Genomic DNA, 20,621 nt, shown 5'->3' on the forward strand with positions numbered 1-20,621 from the left:
AGATGTAGAAGCACAGTGGCTAGGAAAAACTCCCTAGAAAGGCAGGAACCTAGGAAGAAACATAGAGAGGAACCAGGCTATGAGGGGCGGCCGGTCCCCTTCTGGCTGTGCCGGGTGGAGATTATAACAGAACATGGCCAAGATGTTCAAATGTTCATAGATGACCAGCAGGGTCAAATAATAATAATCCGAGTGGTTGTAGAGGGTGCAACAGGTCAGCACCTCAGCACACTAAGTTGACTGTGCCTTTAAACAGCTTGGAAAATTCCAGAAAATGATGTCATGGCTTTAGAAGCTTCTGATAGGCAAATTGACATATTTGATTCAATTGGAGGTGTACCTGTGGATGTATTTCAAGGCTTACCTTCAAACTCAGTACCTCTTTGCTTGACATCATGGGAAAATCAAAAGAAATCAGCCAAGACCTCAGAAAAAAACCTTCACAAGTCTGGTTCATCCTTGGGAGCAATTTACAAACGCCTGAAGGTACCACGTTCATCTGTACAAACAATAGTACGCAAGTATAAACACCATGGGACCACGCAGCCGTCATACCGCTCAAGAAGGAGACGCTTTCTGTCTCCTAGAGATGAATGTACTTTGGTGCAAAAAATGCAAATCAATCCCAGAACAACAGCAAAGGACCTTGTGAAGATGCTGGAGGAAACAGGTACAAAAGTATCTATATCCACAGTAAAATTTGTCCTAAATCAACATAACCTGAAAGGCCGCTCAGCAAGGCAGAAGCCACTGCTCCAAAACCGCCATAAAAAAGCCAGACTACGGTTTGCAACTGAACATGGGGACAAAGATCATACTTTTTGGAGAAATGTCCTCTGGCCTGATGAAACAAAATTAGAACTGTTTGGCCATAATGACCATCGTTATGTTTGGAGGAAAAAGGGGGATGCTTGCAAACCGAAGAACACCATTCCAACCGTGAAGCACGAGGGTGGCAGCATCATGTTGTGGGGGTGCTTTGCTGCAGGAGGGACTGGTGCACTTCACAAAATAGATGGCATCATGAGAAAGTAAAATTATGTGGGTATATTGAAGCAACATCTCAAGACATCAGTCAGGAAGTTAAAGCTTGGTCGCAAATGGGTCTTCCAAATGGACAATGACTCAGTTAAACCAGCTCTGTCAGGAGGAATGGGCCAAAATTCATCAAACTTATTGTGGGAAGCTTGTGGAAGGCTACCCGAAACGTTTGACCCAAGTTAAACAACTTAAAGGCAATGCTACCAAATACTAATTGAGTGTATGTAAACTTCTGACCCACTGGGAATGTGATGAAAGAAATAAAAGCTGAAAAAAATCTCTCTCTACACTATTATTCTGACATTTCACATTCTTAAAATTAAGTGGAGATCCTAACTGACCTAAAACAGGGAATTGTTACTAGGATTAAATGTCAGGAATTGTGAAAAACTGAGTTTAAATGTATTTGGCTAGGGTGCATGTAAACTTCCGACTTCAACTGTATATACAATGATATAAAACATATGTCCCTTATTCAACCATTAAAAAGCAAAGTCCCTGAGCAGTGACTTCACCTGAGACATGAAGCTAATTCAAGACAGTTAAAGGGATTCTCCGGTACTTTTGTATACTTTTCAGCCAGTAGTTCTGAAAGTAGGCCCCAGGGCCAGAAGTGGTCCCCAAAAATGTCATAATACCTCACATATGTGCAGATATGTGCACCACGTCATTGCTCTCCCTCTCTCTCTCTGCTTTGTGTGATTCTTGCTAGTTGTCAGTCAAATGGTGAGGCTGAATCTCATTGTCTGGAACTCAAATTGCTCGGGGTTGGCCCACATGGGGGTGGAAATGTAGAGAAAATGGCACAGAACAGCTTCCAGAAAACTTTCAAAGTAGGCATTTCACACATTGACACATCTTAAGGATCTTTTTTTCAATTTTCACCTAAAATGACATACCCAAATCTAACTGCCTGGTGCTCAGGACCTGAAGCAAGGATATGCATATTCTTGATACCATTTGAAAGGAAACACTTTGAAGTTCGTGGAAATGTTGAATTAATGTAGGAGAATATAACACATTAGATCTGGTAAAAGATAATACAAAGAAAAAAACATGCGTATTTTTGTACCATCCTCTTTGAAATGCAAGAGAAAAGCCATAATCTATTATTCCAGCCCAGGCGCAATTTAGATTTTGGTCACTAGATAGCAGCAGTGTATGTGTAAAGTTTTAGATTGATCCAATAAACAATTGAATTTCTGTTAAAAATGTTGTATCAAGATTGCCAAAATGTGCCTATTTGGTTTATTAATACATTTGCAAGTTCATAACTGTGCACTCTCCTCAAACAATAGCATGGTATTATTTCACTGTAATAGCTACTGTAAATTGGACAGTGCAGTTAGATTAACAAGAATTAAAGTTTTCTGCCAATACCAGATATGTCTATATCTGTCACGATCGTCGTTACGTGAAAGAGAGGACCAAGGCGCAGCGTGATAACAATACATTCTTCCTTTTTATTAGAAGACGAAAACGAAACAAACACTATAGACACTAATCAAAACAACAAACAGACGACCGTGAAGCTATGCAAACAATAAGTGCAGACACTGGCAACTTACACACAGACAATCACCCACAAGCTACCTAATGACTATGGCTGCCTAAATATGGCTCCCAATCAGAGACAACGATAGACAGCTGTCTCTAATTGAGAACCAATCCAGGCAACCGTAGACATACATACACCTAGACTAAACACTGCCCCATAAACATACAAAAATCCCTAGACAATACAAAACACATACATCCCCCATGTCACACCCTGACCTAACTAAAATAATAAAGAAAACAAAGATAACTAAGGCTAGGGCGTGACAATATCCTGGGAAATGTACTTGTTACTTACAACCTCATGCTAATCACATTAACAAATACGTGGAGTGGTTGTAAAACGAGTTTTAATGACTACAATCTAAGTGTATGTAAACTTCCGACTTCAACTGTAGGAGCTGGCAAGTAAGCATTTCCCTGTGCCATTTACACCCGCTGTATCCTGTTCACGTGATGAATAAGCATTTGATTTGATTTATAGTAGGATACACTGCATAAGTATATAAAGGTATTTTATAAGCGTTTAACATTTTCACATCATTATCCCTACATTAACATATTTATCGAATCGATTCATTCATCAAATCCTTAATTTCATTGAATTAAGGCATTCAGACCTGTTTTGTCAACTTCCCCTTTAACTCCTCAGCCAGGTTGTTCCGGCCCATCTTCCTCAGGATCTCCAGTGTGATCTTCACAGCTCCCTCATCACAGTAGCTCTGTACCATCCTATCCACTGTGACCAGCTTATCAGCATCCTCCAGCTGGCCCTCTGAGATGGAAGGAAATTCATCCACACCCTTAATCAGGTACCACTGAAATCGCTTCAGGTCGCCTCGGCCCAGCTCTTCCAGAATGTCAAGCAGCAGAAAATGAACATTTTTTGTCCCTGAATACAGAAATAATAATATGAAACATAACTAAACAGTCCTGACAGATCAGAATTCTGCTTTTTGTTGATGTATGTAAACAACAAGTTCCCTGTTGTGTGTAATGATGCCATCTTGCTGAGTCTACCTTTAATAATTGTAATTGAATTAGGAAAGAAGTGGAAGGCGATTAACCACAGGAGTCGAGGTGCAACCGAACAACTATTTCATAATTGAAAAGGAAAAAGGTGCAACACTCACTCAGCATTAAGTACCTGTTTTCTTTCTATCTTTAGGATTCTAAAAAGCTACATTACTGTGTTTACTGTAAAAATATGATATTAGGGAACTCTCCTCTAACATAATTAAATCTCTTGGGGAAGACAGGAAATAATATTTACCTGCTGTAGCGCCACCTGGTGGTGTAACTGTGGGTAAAAAGAGACCTTGATTACACATGCTCCTCAACAAATTGTAATTTGACAGACCATGAATATCATTAAAAAGTGGGTATATACGCAGTGCATTCGGAAGGTATTCAGATCCCTTGACTTTAAAAAAAAGTATGTTACAGACTTGTTCTAGTTTTTTACCTCATCTATCTACGAACAATACCCCATAATGACAAAGCAAAAATTGGTTTTTAGAAATGTTTGCAAATGGTACCATTTTTAGTGCTATACATCTGTACTGTAATTTCCTCTATTTCCTTTGTTAATATGAACTCTTTTGACCAAAATTGTTTTTGTTTTAAAGATGAGTACTGAATTGCATGACCTAATTTAAAACGTGTCCCATACAATAAGGGGATCTGTTGTACCTATTATGTCGGAAAAAGTCAGTTATGAAATCCTTTGTCTTAGTTAAAAACAGGTTGTCATCCAGTAGGCTTTGACTACATTTCCAATATTCTTGTCCACGTGGACATTCTGTAAGAGTAATGCGGATGACAATTATTTTATGGTCCGACTGCATTCTGCTCCCAATCAAATTTGTTTTTACTTTTGGTGCCAGCGCAAAGGATACAAGGAAGTAATCAAGACGACTAGCTTGATTAAGCCTCCTCCATGTATATCTCACTAGCTCTGGATATTAAGCCTCCTCCATGTATATCTCACTAGGTCTGGATATTAAACCTCCTCCATGTATATCTCACTAGGTCTGGATATTAAACCTCCTCCATGTATATCTCACTAGGTCTGGATATTAAGCCTCCTCCATGTATATCTCACTAGGTCTGGATATTAAACCTCCTCCATGTATATCTCACTAGGTCTGGATATTAAACCTCCTCCATGTATATCTAACTAGGTCAGGATATTAAGCCTCCTCCATGTATATCTAACTAGGTCAGGATATTAAGCCTCCTCCGTGTATATCTCACTAGGTCAGGATATTAAGCCTCCTCCATGTATATCTAACTAGGTCTGTATTTAAGCCTCCATATATCCACTAGTTCTAATGTGTCCATGATAGTTGTGATCTCCTTAAGTGCATGAGGGTGATAGTTTGTAGTGTGATCTCCTTAAGTGCATGAGGGTGATAGTTTGTAGTGTGATCTCCTTAAGTGCATGAGGGTGATAGTTTGTAGTGTGATCTCCTTAAGTGCACGAGGGTGATAGTTTGTAGTGTGATTTCCTTTACGGTGCATTGAAGTACTTAAAACTGTGTTATAATCTCCCACCATAATAATAGGATCGATCGTATGTTGCTTGTGAGCTTGATAGATTGTTATAAATATTTTTCAAAGAAGTGTGGATCATCCTTATTTGGACCATATAGATTAATGAGTAATTAAACATATATATATTGTTCATTCAATAGTATTTTTAAAAGCATCCACCTTCCTTGCAGATCTGTTTGGACAGTTATCCTTTTTAGATAAAACTATACAAAATATATTCACGTCACCAAATAATTGATTAAAACACACTGTTTTGCAATGAAGGTCTACAGTAGTCTCAGCAGCACTCTTTTAGGGTAGCACCCTGGTGTAGCAGGAGGACAGCTAGCTTCTGTCCTCCTCTGGGTACATTGACTTCAAGACAAAACCTAGGAGTCTCATGGTTCTCGCCCCGTTCCATAGACTTACACAGTAATTCTGACGACTTCCGGAGGACGTCCTCCAACCTATCAGAGCTCTTGCAGCATGAACTTACATGTTGTTCATCCAATCAAAGGATCAGAGAATGCATCTAGTACTGCAGTGCATAAAGTTTGGTGAGTAGTTGACTCAGAGAAAGAAAGGAAATAGTTTAACTTAACTCAAACAGAGAGGAATGCTATTTATGTTAGCTAGCTAGCTAAGGCTATCCAACACTTTAACTCTTGCAAGGGCCCACCGATGTAATTGCTAAACTGCTTCCTGTACACTGCATTGCATGATTGAACACATGGATTGGATTGTGGGTTTACCAACGCTTTAGTTATAGTAGCTAATATGTTGACTATGATGTTAGCTAATATGGTGACAATGATGTAGGCTGTGTGTAGCGATTATGGTATGAAGGTTTGGCTTTAGTTGGAGAGTTATTATTATTTTTTTGCTGTTTTTCAGCTGATGTTGTTTACTGAAGTCCACAAGTGAAGGGAAAATGTGAAAGGAGGAGAGCGCATAGATGCAATGATGCTGTTTGTATGGCTGCTATGAAAGTGAACTGTGTGGCCGGTGATCATTCTGCTGTTTCTGTTGCAAAACGTTTCGCTCTCCCTCATCTTAAACGGAACCGACCGCCAGCGGTTTGCACCTTCAGATCAGAGTTGTTGGACAGATTTAGTGTTTTGGGAAGCGTCATATGTTCCCAGAACCTAAAGAAATGTTTTATGAATTTTTAAAGAACGTAAAAAATATGTTCCGGGAACGTACTTGCAAAATCAGGCAAATGTTTTTAACTGGACAGTTTTTGTGTTTTGGTAACATATCTCGTCATGTCCACACAATGCTCCCACAACCTAATGAAATATTGTGGGAATACAGACAGAAGGGGAAACCCAGACATGTCACAGGGGATATGAAGCTGAAGCATCCGTTTAGAATGTTCTCACCACCAAATATGGTCGTGAGAGAAGAAGTCCAGTTGTAGGTAGTGGGAGAAGGTGGATCAAGGTGAAACTGGCCTGATATTCTGCACATTTTCTCATTGATTAAATATCTGATCTCAATAAATGTTTCTGTCCCCAAAAAGAAAATCTGTTACAAACACAGTGCATTACGTTTTATATATTTGACTAATTGACAAAGTAAAATAAATGTTTTTGAAGGAGTTCAAGGTTGAATTGAGTTTGTGCACAAACACACACTTAACAGAGATGGTGGTCCCTGACGGAAATGTGCAAATACATGCTACAATGCACCAAAAGGATCTCGCTAGCTCGTGCTCGGCTCTGCCCACCTCCTTACTTGTTCTTCCCACTATGCTTAACTTGCTCCCCCTGTAAACAACACAGATGAACTATCTTGGGTTAGTTATGTGGTCCACATGGTCCATCCAAGTTCATTTGATTGAATTTGAGTTTAGAATTTATGTTACCTGGAAGCCAGATAAGTCCGTTCCATACAAGTTTATCAGCTTTATTTTCTTCCAGAAGAAGATTCACTTCTTCAACAACAGGTTTAATAAACAACTGAAAGGTGGGGACGTAGTTTTCATAGGAATCCACAAATTTTGCTGGCTGTAACAAAAAAAAGGGACATTTCACAAACTGATTTCTGAAATAGAGACATTGCGAGTCAGTGAAATGATAAGTGAGAATGAAAGTATGCATTACATAGTAATAACAAATGTATTATTCAAACATATCTCAGATTTACATTTGGTTGTATTGGATGTGCATCTGCAGGGTTAGTGGAGAGGGTGTATTCTTGCTTTGGGGTAAGTGTACACAGAGAAGTTGTTAGAATTTCTCTTATTCCATCCCTTTCAATCAACTCCCGCACCTTAAAAGGACCAAAAATATACAGTTAAATTGTGCGTCAATAGGAATAAAAATGCACTTGATTATTTAAATGATTGCAGGGAATGTAAGTTAAAACAATATCTGAAACTCAAGAATAAAAAATGGAACAAACTACTAAATAAGTGAAAATATGTATTTCAGTCAAACATGTTGCTGCAACTCTCCTCATTTTTTTTGCCGTTATGCTAAAACACCATTACATTCCCCATTGTGTATTTGATTGAATTCCAGCCAGATAGAAGTGGGTTTGTAGGGTTGTAGGGTTCCAGCTCACCTCTTTTCTCACAACATTACTGGGAAGCAACAACACATTCAGGATGGACCTCTTGCCAAGTGGTTGGTAGAATAACAACACATGTGCAAGTATGGGGGAGATGGGAGCATCCTCATCTGTGACATCACCATAAGCAGAGAATCCAGTGATGCTTATTATGACATGTGTGTCTGTTATCTCATGGGGAGGGAGAAACTCAATGATGTCATCATCAGTCACATGGGCTACAGACAGGAAGTCACATCCACCACCTGAAGAAAGATAACATTCTGAGCTTTCTCTGATATAGGCTACTACTACGATAACAATGACAAACAAGGTATTGCAACAAATGATCAGAGTAATCTTGTTTAGCGAAGTCTAAAGCATGAAACACACAGAAAATCTTATTGCCGGTAGGTACTTATCACAGTGGGAGGCCGTTCCTTCTCTCGCTAGAACAAAACCAGCAGCTTCAGCATGCCGACCCGGTAGAAGCTGTAGATTTAATTTGCAATTCTACACAATTTGCAATGGGGCGTAGAGAAAATGTTGTAGTTTTAAAGCAAGTTTGCTACAATTCTACACATTTTGCAATGGGGATAGAGAAAATGTTTTACTATTAAAGCAAGTTTGCTGCAATTCTACACATTTGTCCATGATGTGGAGAGAAATGTTTGCAGTTTGAGTGAGAGTGACTAACAAAATCAATGGGGGCGCCCCGGTCAGTAATTCGATCAAGTTTAGATAGCTGGCTAGACTAACTTACAAATCAAAAAGATTTTAGCTTACATGCGCTAATTGAGTGACTGTCAGTGTCAGGGCCTTCCCCGGCTCCCCCTACGGCAAATAAGATCACGCCTCCATTCTGCTCCTCCCTTCCTTATAGGCAGAAACTTAAACACGTAGTAAGGATTGTTCAACGTTGGTGTGACCAATCGGAATCTATGCTTCAAGATTGTTTTAGGTTTTGGTTTTTCCATTTAGGTTTTGAGGTTGGACTTTTAGCACGTTAGCACATAGGGCGCACCGATTTGTGTCACCTTGTTAGTCAGTATGTGTTACACCTGTGCTGGTTGCCATCTCGTTAGTGTGAAGGGGTTTCACCTGTGTTGGCCCAGGTGCTATTTAAGAATGGCTGGCCCAGTGCTCTAGTTGTGGAGGGTTAACACATTTAGTTGGCGATGCCTATTTTGATTTCTAGACAAACAATCTTTTATCTGCTCTTTCCTGTTTTCATTTTAATCCACTTTTTGGTTTGCTTCGTGTCTTTAAGTTTGATGTGGGTTTTTCTTTTGTTCGCCTCTTCTTGGGCAAATTTAGTGGGTGCTCATGGTGGGTGTCTTTTAGGTTCCAGTTGCTGTTATCAGTCAACTTTCAGTGGACACCCCCATGAGTGTCTTTCAGAACCCCTCCTAGAACCCCAGCTGTTTTGTTTTGGTTGTTGTCAGTGACTCTTTGTTAGTTCCCCCTTCTGTTTGAGCGACATTTGGGTTTTCTTGCTGGGGAATGTAACAGGGATATGTTCCAGGTTGCCTCTAAGAATAACATTGACATATACACTGCTTGGTGACTGAGTTTATCAGGAAGTGCATAGAATATGTTGTTCCCACTGTGGCGATCAGAACTTGGACAGATGGCAGAACTGTGGATAGATAGCAGCATTACTCAGAGCATGTGCAGACCAGCTGGCTGGAGTATTGACGGACATATTCAAATCCCTCCCTATCCCAGTCTGTTGTCATATGCGCCGAATACAACAGGTGTAAACCTTACAGTACATAGCCCATCTGTATACAGCCCATCCAACTACCTCATCCCCATACTGTATTTATTTATCTTGCTCCTTTGCACCCCAGTATCTCTACTTGCACATTCATCTTCTGCACATCTACCATTCCAGTGTTTAACTGCTATATTGTAATTACTTCACCACCAGGCCCTATTTATTGCCTTACCTCCCTTATCTTACCTCATTTGCACACACTCTACATAGACTTTTTCTACTGTATTATTGACTGTATGTTTGTTTACTCCATGTGTAACTCTGTGTTGTTGTATGTGTCGAACTGCTGTGCTTTATCTTGGCCAGGTCGCAGTTGTAAATGAGAACTTGTTCTCAACTAGCCTACCTGGTTAAATAAAGGTGAAATTAAAAGCGCAAAACACAGCATTTAACCAAGGCAAGGTGCCTGGGAACATGGACGAGTACAAACAGTCCAGCTCCGTAAGGCAATGAAACAGGCAAAATGTCAGTAGACCAGCTGGCTGGAGTGTTGATGGACGTATTAAAATCCCTCCCTATCACAGTCTGTTGTCAAATCAAATTGTATTTGTCACATGCGCCAAATACAACAGGTGTAAACCTTACAGTGAAATGCTTACTTACAAGCCCTTAACCTACAATGCAGTTTAAAACTTATTTAGGATTGGGGGCACTATTTTTACGTCCGGATGAAAATGTGCCCAAAGTAAACTGCTTGCTACTCAGGCCCAGAAGCTAGCATATGCATATAATTGGTAGATTTGGATAGAAAACACTAAACACTCTAAAGTTTCTAAAACTGTTTGAATAATGTCTGTGAGTATAACAGAACTGATTTGGCTGGCAAAACCCTGAGTACAATCCATCCAGGGAATTTTCAATCTGTTTTCTATTAGGTTTCTATGGCAAGCCCGTTTTAATAGAAATATGCTTGCAGTTCCTACGGCTTCCACTAGATGTCAACAGTCTTTAGAAATTGGTTGATGTTTTTCCTTTGAGTGGTGAAGAAGTAGCCATTTCCTTTCTGAGGCTCAAGACAGGTGGATTGTTTGGTTTGGTGCGCGTGACCGGAAACTCGCTCCACTTTCATTTTATCCTCTATTGAACACGGTATAGTCCGTCTTAAATTTGATCAATTATTTACGTTTAAAAATCCTAAAGTTTTATTAGGAAAGTTGTTTGAAATGTTTGGATCAAGATTACAGGTAACTTAACAAATAAATGGACATTTTTTGAGATATAACGATGGAATTAATCGAACAAAAGGACCATGTGTGATGTTTATGGGACATATTGGAGTGCCAACAGAAGGATTTCTTCAAAGGTAAGGCATGAATTATATCATTATTTCTGACTTTTGTGTCACGCCTATGGGTTGAATTCTGATTTTCATGTGTTGGTATGCTGGGCGCTGTCCTCAGATTATCACATGGTTTTCTTTCGCCGTGAAGCCTTTTTGAAATCTGACACGGTGGCTGGATTAAGAAACATAAGTGTTAAGTCAAAAAAAGATAAGTCAAAATTGTAAAAATAAATAAATAATTAAAGAGCAGCAATAAAATAACAATAGCGAGGCTAAATACAGGAGGTATCGGTACAGAGTCAATGTGGAGGTTATATACAGGGGGTACCGGTACAGAGTCAATGTGGAAGCTATATACAGGGGGTACCAGTACAGAGTCAATGTGGAGGCTATATACAGGGGGTACCGGTACAGAGTCAATGTGGAGGCTATATACAGAGGGTACCGGTACAGAGTCAATGTGGAGGCTATATACAGGGGGTACCGGTACAGAGTCAATGTGGAGGCTATATACAGGGGGTACCGGTACAGAGTCAATGTGGAGGCTATATACAGGGGGTACCGGTACAGAGTCAATGTGGAGGCTATATACAGGGGGTACCGGTACAGAGTCAATGTGGAGGCTATATACAGAGGGTACCGGTACAGAGTCAATGTGGAGGCTATATACAGGGGGTACACGGTGGCTGGATTAAGAAACATAAGTGTTAAGTCAAAAAAAGATAAGTCAAAATTGTAAAAATAAATAAATAATTAAAGAGCAGCAATAAAATAACAATAGCGAGGCTAAATACAGGAGGTATCGGTACAGAGTCAATGTGGAGGTTATATACAGGGGGTACCGGTACAGAGTCAATGTGGAAGCTATATACAGGGGGTACCAGTACAGAGTCAATGTGGAGGCTATATACAGGGGGTACTGGTACAATGTGGAGGCTATATACAGGGGGTACCGGTACAGAGTTAATGTGGAGGCTATATACAGGGGGTACTGGTACAGAGTCAATGTGGAGGCTATATACAGGGGGTACTGGTACAGAGTCAATGTGGAGGCTATATACAGGGGGTACTGGTACAGAGTCAATGTGGAGGCTATATACAGGTGGTACCGGTACAGAGTCAAGGTGCGGGGGCACCGGTTAGTCAAGGTAATTGAGGTAATATGTACATGTAGGTAGAGGTAAAGTGACTATGCATAGATAATAAACAGAGAGTAGCAGCAGCGTAAGATTCAAGATGTCCACCATTTGTTCCTGTACCCAAGAAAGCAAAGGTAACGGAACTAAGTGACTATCGCCCCGTAGCGCGATAGAAGTTCTTTGAGAGGCTAGTTAAGGATCATATCACCTCCACCTTACCCGATACCCTAGACCACATGTGTCAAAGTCATTCCACGGAGGGCCAAGTGTCTGCAGGTTTTTGCTCCTCCCTTCTACTTGATTGATGAATAAAGGTCACTAATTAGTAAGGAACTCTCCCTCACCTGGTTGTCTAGGTCTTCATTGAAAGGAAAAAAACCTGCAGACACTCTGTGGAATGAGTTTGACACCCTTGACCCACTACAAATTGCATAACACCCCAACAGATTCACAGTTGACGCAATCGCCATCGCAATACACACTGTCCTATCCCATCTGAACAAGAGAAATACCTTTATAAGAGTGCTGTTCACCTCAGCCTTCAACACCATAACTAAGCTTGTGGCCCTGGGAGGTGAGGGTCCAAGCGGAGTGGTGCCAGGAAAATAACCTCTCCCTCAACATCAACAAAATGAAGGAGCTGATCGTGGACTTCAGGAGACAGCAAAGGGAGCAGGCCCACATCGACTGGGCCGCAGAGGAGAGGGTAAAAAGCTTTAAGTTCCACAATGATAACATTACTGACAACGTATGCACATCACAGACAAGGCACACTGCCAGGACATCTACAGTGCCCGGTGTCAAAGGAAGGCCAAGAAGATCATCAAGGACCTCAGCTACCCGAGCCACGGCCTGTTCACTCCGCTATCGTCCAGAAGGCAAGGTCAGTACAGGTGCATCAAAGCTGGGACCGAGAGACTGAAAAACAGCTTCTATCTCCAGGCCATCCACATTAAAACAAGTCCTATATCGACATAACCTGAAAGGTCGCTCAGCAAGGAAGAAGACATTGCTCAAAAACTGCCATAAAAAGCCAGATTACAGTTTGCAACTGCACATGGGGACAAAGATCGTACTTTTTGTCCTCTGGTCTGATGAAACAAAAATAGAACTGTTTGGCCATAATGACCATAGTTATTTTTGGAGGAAAAAGGGGGAGGCTTGCAAGCCGAAGAACACCATCCCAACCGTGAAGCACGAGGGTGGCAGCATCATGTTGTGGGGGTGCAGGAAGGACAGCTGCAGGAAGGACTGGTGCACTTCCCAAAATAGATGGCATCATCAGGAGGAAAATGATGTGGATATATTGAAGCAACATCTCAAGACATCAGTCAGGAAGTGAAAGCTTGGTTACAAATGGGTCCTCCAAATGGACAATGACCCCAAGCATACTTCCAAAGTTGTGGCAAAATGGCTTAAGGACAACAAAGTCAAGGTATTGGAGTGGCCATCACAAAGCCCTGACCTCAATCCTGCTGAAATAAATCATTCTCTCTACTATTATTTCACATTCTTAAAATAAAGTGGTGATCCTAACTGACAGTGATTTTTTACTAGGATTAAATGTCAGGAATTGTGAAACTGAGTTTAAATGTATTTGGCTAAGGTGTATGTAAACTTCCGACTTCAACTATATATATATATATATATAAGGGGGGAATTGATCCGCGGTCCTACAAAAGGGGAGCGAGGTTAATCTAGACCATAAACTAAGCAACACACACCAACATGCATTGCCAAACAATACTACTGCCACCTGGTTTGGAGTATTTTAACGCCGAGTGGCTAACAACTTCAAGGTCTTTGCTATGTGAACACAAAAGAGATTGACTGTTCGTAGGTGCTAAGTGCTGTTGGCAGGCCAACGTTTGACAATTCTACCTGTGTGTCTGAGCTACAACATCTTTCATTAATGAACATTGCTTGAAATGATTACTCACAAGAATGAATCTGACAGTGTGGGAGGTATAGTTGATAGACAGACTTCTGAGGGCAGTCGATGTTGAACAGGGGTCCTGCAGGTCTCTTGCCACTCTGGGATAGAAGCCTCCTGTCCCAGTGGACTGTCCTATAGAGCACCTCTCCCTCTCCCTCCATCCTAAACACCAGGCCTGTTATACTACACTGGAACAGACCTGCACTGGGGCACTGGAACCTAGAGGAAACAATGGTGAAGAATGACATTTTAATTATATTTCCTGTATTAGATTTTTTTAAATGAGGCATTGCCCTTAGAAACTATTATTGAGGAAAAAACATTACCGGTATGCTCCCTTGCCCTCATGACTATAGATTTCAGGTTCAAAGTGATTGGGTACCGTCTACAATGTAAAGACAATAAAATGTGTTATAGTTTGAACAGTAGTTGAATATAAACAAATAAACTGGTATTTCTTGCTTTCTTTACAGCAAAGGTCTTACCGTGGGAGGGTCAGTAGTACACAGGCCTTGGTTGACTCTTCTAATCTCTGTAAAGTTTAAATTCTCCATGGCATCAGGTAAGCTGTCAGACAGAAGTCCTCGGACACTGTCCTCGCTCTCCTCTTCCTTTGTTCCCTCACTAGAAAAAGGCCAACTGTGAGAGCGTGGCAAGGGAATGGATGATCCTTTCTGTTTTGGCAAGGTTGGATCACTGTATTCCAGAGAATCTGCACAGAGAAAGTGTAAGTATGTCATTGTCAGTGTGACCCTCATTCCGAATCTTCTTCAGGCAGTGGAGGAACATATCATAACATTAAAAGTTATAAAGCTGGTGATACTTCAGTAGACACTATCACAACCCTTTGGACTGATTACATACACGCTTCTCTGTTGTATTTTTCTTCATCATCATCTTCCTCTTTTCCATCTTCTTCTCTGCATATTTCTGCCATTTTCAGGATCTCATCTGGACAGCGGGTGGCCTGAACATAGACACAGAATTAGTAGTCTGAACACCATTTTCATGAATACATTCAAACAAAGTTAAACATTAATTCAATGAAGCAAAAATGTTTTATCTTGTAAATAAAAAGTTAATACATGTTGTGTATCATATTTAATCAAGATTCTATACAGAAATGTATTATATACAGTACACGGCAGTGGAGGCTGCTGAGGGGAGGACGGCTCATAATAATGGCCAAAAGGGAGCGAATGGAATGGCATCAAACACCTGGTAAACATGTGTTTGATGTATTTGATACCATTCCACTAATTCCACTCCAGCCATTACCACAAGCCTGTCCTCCCCAATAAAGGTGCCACCAACCTCCTGTGCTACATGGTAATCATTAAAGTGTCCTCATGGTGGTTCTGGAAGTATTCTTATGATAATTATTATGAATAACATTATTTGTGCCTTTCTCCACACAATTTAGACGTGCAGAAATCATAAATATATTTGATTAACTGAATAGTCTCCACCCCCAATTTCTCCAGGATTTGACAGTTGGCTCCTCCCTTTTCTCATTACTATTCAGTGACCTGACATAGCAGAGGTAAAATTAATGCCTGAAACTAGATAACCCACATTTTGGTCTTGACAAGAATAAAAGTCTCTCCCTTGTCACAGGCTCTCTCTTCCATTTCCTCTGAAAACCAGACCTCTGGTTGTTGACGACCCCGCAGAGCCTAACGATTCAGTGACTGACAGCGGCATGCAAATTAGCTGAGAACAATGCCAATGGTGTTCTTCAGTGGTAGTCTTGTATTGGTGTCTAGTCTACACGCAAAGGGCAAATAGAGAGCCATTTTACAACTTTCCACGAACCAATCCTGGTCTCTGATTTAAAAGATCATAAGACAAAAGATGTTACAACTGAATTTGAATGTATTCAAACAGAGTAAAAGATGTATTTCATTCATCAAGTGGAAATGCCTCTAATGAAAAGGAATAGTAGCCCAGCTCATTTATGACTCTCATGATAAAGGATGGATATCATATACTTCACTTTTTATCTTTAATTAACTCGGCAAGTCAGTTAAGAACAAATTCTTATTTACAGTGACGGCCTAGGAACAGTGTGTTAACTGCCTTGTTCAGGGGCAGAATCATAGATTTTTACCTTGTCAGCTTGGGGATTCGAGCTAGCAACCTTTCGGTTACTGGCCCAACGCTCTAACCACTAGGCTGCCGCCCCTGTACATACTTGGTACAGTCATCTATTATAAGCCCGCCTTTGCTCATATCTCATTGGATGATATACCAATACGTCAGGGTGGAACATCAAATCAGTCAAAGCCTGAAGTCACAATTAGTTTTACTTCATTGCTTAATATAGTTTGTTTGACATTGACAGCATCATCGACTGCCGACTGACTGATCTTCAAATCACTGATCTACAAAAAATAGATTAAAAACTAGTTTAATCTACAAACTATTATTGTTTGTAGATCAGTCAGTGAGTCACAATTTACTAACAATACAAAACAGATTTAATGAGCTCGAACACAGCCTTTATCAACTCTGAATTAATTATTTAACGATTATTTGATCAATAGCTTCTTCAATTTAAATTCATAACAGAAAATATAGTGAGGAGAATATCTATAATAATATTTTAAACGTTGTCTACCTCAGATGATACAGGATTGCTGGCAAACCCGAGGGACACAGAGGTGTGAGGATGCTGAAGCCCAAAAGTGGGATAGAGGGGCTCTGTGAATATGGTCTGGAATGTGTACAGGTGGGTCATCAAGCCACAGTAGACCTTGTAGAACGACAGAGTGCCGGTCGGCCAGTCCAGAAACACTCCTACTCTGGGGCGTGGAGGGGAGGAGGACAGGTCTCCCTGGGGTTGAGGAGGGTTGATGAGGTGTGGAGTGGAGGAGAACAGGTCTCCCTGGGGTTGAGGAGGGTTGATGAGGTGTGGAGCGGAGGAGGACAGGTCTCCCTGGGGTTGAGGAGGGTTGATGAGGTGTGGTGCAGGTATAGTAGTATATTCATTATTGTGGAGAGCAATGTAATGATTCCCACGGCAGGCCAGACGCCAGGACTTGTTATTGTATCCAAAGTCACAGAAAGAACCGTCTCCTTTTCTGCTGTTGCCTTTATATGTCACTCCTATGTCAGCCAGCCCGCTCCACTCGACCTCCCAGTAACAGCGCCCAGTCAGACCCTCTCTACACAGCACCTGGGGAACAAAATCAAATCTCTCTGGGTGATCAGGATACGGCTGCTCCTCTTTAACCCTCTCCACCCTTCTGTTCCCCTCAGACAGAGAGAGGTTTCTGTGTGCTGTGTTTGGGTCCAGTGTGAGATCACAGGCATCTGCAGACAGGAGGAGAGGTTTAGGAGAGAGTTGGCTGGATTAGACCAGTGTTTGTGCTGAAAACAAATTATATCTAATGTCTCAATACTACTATATGTTTAGTAAACTTTCTCTAAATTCTTTCACACATTGTGTTTTTTAAGGAGTATTTTCAGATGTTATTGAATGGACAGTGAAAGCCCTAGTCAAAATATCCTTTAGGAATAGTGACTTTTCCTATAGAATCCTATTGGATTCTCACAATACTATAGGATTTTGGACACCTTTATCAGAATCCTATTGGACTACTTTTTTCTTATTGGGAATCAAAAAGAATCCTATTGTCCCTTTTAAGAATGACTGATGACATCACAGCTACCACAGGCTTGCAGTGTTAATTAACTACCAAGTTCAGCTCGCCGCCTGTGGCTGTGCAGAGAATCTCTGGTTTTCTAACATTATCTTTGCAACAGTTTTTTAGGTATTTTGGTATTTAATCAGGATCCCCATTAGCCGCTGTAAAAGCACCAGCTACTCTTCCTGAGATCCAAATGAAACATGACATAATACATAGTACAGGACATTATTAGTCAAGGACTGAACTACACACATTTAAAACGTCAAGCATAGCCTACATATCAGTACATACACACAATATCTAGGTCTAATACTTAGCACAGTGCAAATTACAATACAAGATATATAAAATGGCTGTGTCTCTTCACAGTCCCCTTTGTGCAGTAAGGTGTTCTTTTGTTTAAAGGGTGGCAAAGAGTTCCATGTAGTCATGGCTCTATTTAATACTGTGTGTTTCCCAGCCTCTGTTCTGGACCTGGAACTGTGAAGAGACCTCTGGTTACATGTCTAGTGTTGTACTGATGAGTGTCTGATCTGTGGGCCAACTGCTTGAACAGACAGTTGGGTACCTTCAACACGTCAACACCTCTCACAACGACCCATAGTGATGCAGTCAATCCATCCTCCTCTTTGAGCCAGGAGAGACTGACATGCAAGTTACTGACACGTTCTCTCCGTGTGCATCAAAGTGTGATATGTGCTGCTTTGTTCTGGACCAACTGCAATTGACCTATGTCCTTCTCTGCCGCACATGACCACACAGCTGGGCAGTAGTCCAGGTGCGACTAAACTAGGGCCTGTAGGACATGACCACACAGCTGGGCAGTAGTCCAGGTGCGACTAAACTAGGGCCTGTAGGACATGACCACACAGCTGGGCAGTAGTCCAGGTGCGACTAAACTAGGGCCTGTAGGACATGACCACACAGCTGGGCAGTAGTCCAGGTGCAACTAAACTAGGGCCTGTAGGACATGACCACACAGCTGGGCAGTAGTCCAGGTGCAACTAAACTAGGGCCTGTAGGACATGACCACACAGCTGGGCAGTAGTCCAGGTGCGACTAAACCAGGGCCTGTAGGACATGACCACACAGCTGGGCAGTAGTCCAGGTGCAACTAAACTAGGGCCTGTAGGACATGACCACACAGCTGGGCAGTAGTCCAGGTGCAACTAAACTAGGGCCTGTAGGACATGACCACACAGTTGGGCAGTAGTCCAGGTGCGACTAAACTAGGGCCTGTAGGACATGACCACACAGCTGGGCAGTAGTCCAGGTGCAACCAAACTAGGGCCGGTAGGACATGACCACACAGCTGGGCAGTAGTCCAGGTGCAACTAAACTAGGGCCTGTAGGACATGACCACACAGCTGGGCAGTAGTCCAGGTGCGACTAAACTAGGGCCTGTAGGACATGACCACACAGCTGGGCAGTAGTCCAGGTGCGACTAAACTAGGGCCTGTAGGACATGACCACACAGCTGGGCAGTAGTCCAGGTGCAACTAAACTAGGGCCTGTAGGACATGACCACACAGCTGGGCAGTAGTCCAGGTGCGACTAAAATAGGGCCTGTAGGACATGTCTGGTCAACTGAGAAGTCAAGACAGAGCAACGCCCTATCATGGACAGACCAATTCCCATTTTAGCAACCATTGAGTCTATGTTTTGACCATGACAGCTTGCTATCTAGGGTGACACCGAGCGGTTTAGTCTCCTCAACTTGCTCAATAAACACATTATTCAATAATGAATCCAAACGAGGTTTAGCGTTGAGCGAGTGATTTGTCCCAAAAATGATGCTTTTAGTTTGAGATCATTTAGCACCAGTCTATTGCTAGTTACACATTATAAAACTGACTAGAAATCTATGTTAAGTGTCTCAGTTATTTATTTTATTGTTGCAGCCGAAGTGTATAGTGTTGAGTCAGCAGCGTACATAGACACACAGACAGCCAGCTACATTGTGGATTGTTGCATTTTGTTTCAAGTGGGTCGCCAACGCAGAAAGCTAAACACAACACTATTTTGTTAATCATTCATGTCGATTTCAATTTGGAATCATTAGAGCGGGGGAAAACATGTATGCGCTGTTAAAACTAACATTATTCAAAGGCTACAGTGAATCTGAGAATAATTTGTATATCACTGATTAGAAGAGAATTTGCTGAAGACAGTCCTCTAAATTCTATAAGGTCGAAGTTTTCAGAGGCTGCCGAAACGGGGCAGGAAACAAATCAGTTGCTTTGTTATTTAACTTCAACGAATCACAACCCTCCATAGAATATCAACAGTGACAAGGGTTGGCTGTTATTTTAGTTATAATTTGACTCGCAAGCCCATGTATTTGTTGTGAGGCCAGTGACTTTTATACAGATAGCACCCCAATTTTTCCCTGTCATTTGAGTTTCATAGTAGAAGTCCTAAAACCGCTAGCGAGTATGACAAAACCAATGATATTGATCTGTTTTAAGCAATCAATTTTGTCAATGTGATTACTATAAACATTTATACTAATCTGAAGTAAAAAGGTTGTGTAATTACCCTCAATTTGAAGTGGTCAAATCATGAGGTTGTGTAATGTAGTATCACATACTGTCCACGTACAGGAAATTAACAGAAATAATCTTAAACATTCTAATATGTAGCTTTATTGGACAATCTCACAGCTAAATATGGCACAGAAATCTGCACATAGATGTTAAACGGCAATCAAGACCAGTAAACTGACACACCAATAGTAATTCCCTGAGGTTCTCAACCTGTTCAACACACCACCACAATATGGGAGTAATACAATCCTATCATATTTTGGAACCAGTCCTTTGGACTCCTATGGGATTCTATCCTATAGGATTTGATCTTATAGTATCCTATATGATTCCTATACAAGAATCCTATCAGATGTTGGAACAAGTCCTATAGGATAGGTTCCAAAATCTGATAGAATATTCTATTGGAAGATTTCTGTATTGAAATCCTATAGGATTTTTGGACCAGGAAGAGAATGACAGTTGGTAAAGATAGAGAGAGGTTGTGTCAAAGAGCAGTAGGCCAGAATCAAACCTATGCTGCTGATATGGTGTTCAATTAAATCTGAAAATAGCCTCTCAAAAATAAAGATTAAAAAACAATGTGTGATTTATAAATG

The 20,621-nt window shown here is 41.1% G+C and overlaps 1 protein-coding gene across 6 annotated transcripts in view; it reads right to left on the reverse strand.

Annotated features, from left to right (window-relative positions):
* Positions 1–20,621, reverse strand: part of LOC129840027 (NACHT, LRR and PYD domains-containing protein 12-like) — a 66,710-nt gene that overhangs the window by 21,581 nt on the left and 24,508 nt on the right. For 2 of the 6 annotated variants that reach the window (XR_008757152.1, XM_055907831.1), the window contains exons 11-20: positions 16,444–17,138; positions 14,688–14,790; positions 14,309–14,535; positions 14,150–14,208; positions 13,828–14,042; positions 7,702–7,952; positions 7,282–7,407; positions 7,001–7,142; positions 3,872–3,898; positions 3,219–3,490 (exon numbers count right to left, since the gene is read on the reverse strand). Coding sequence is in view for 5 of the 6 variants with exons in the window: in XM_055907831.1 (XP_055763806.1) it covers positions 3,219–3,490; positions 3,872–3,898; positions 7,001–7,142; positions 7,282–7,407; positions 7,702–7,952; positions 13,828–14,042; positions 14,150–14,208; positions 14,309–14,535; positions 14,688–14,790; positions 16,444–17,138 (2,117 nt within the window). In the remaining variant the exon portion in view is untranslated. Of the gene's footprint in view, positions 1–2,484; positions 3,491–3,871; positions 3,899–7,000; positions 7,143–7,281; positions 7,408–7,701; positions 7,953–7,975; positions 8,200–13,827; positions 14,043–14,149; positions 14,209–14,308; positions 14,536–14,687; positions 14,791–16,443; positions 17,139–20,621 lie in introns of those variants that run through there. The other 4 variants (XM_055907832.1, XM_055907833.1, XM_055907835.1 and 1 more) reach the window with 4 other exon arrangements.

This window comes from Salvelinus fontinalis, chromosome 40 (genome assembly GCF_029448725.1).
Source record: "Salvelinus fontinalis isolate EN_2023a chromosome 40, ASM2944872v1, whole genome shotgun sequence".
NCBI classification, from domain to species: Eukaryota; Metazoa; Chordata; class Actinopteri; order Salmoniformes; family Salmonidae; genus Salvelinus; species Salvelinus fontinalis.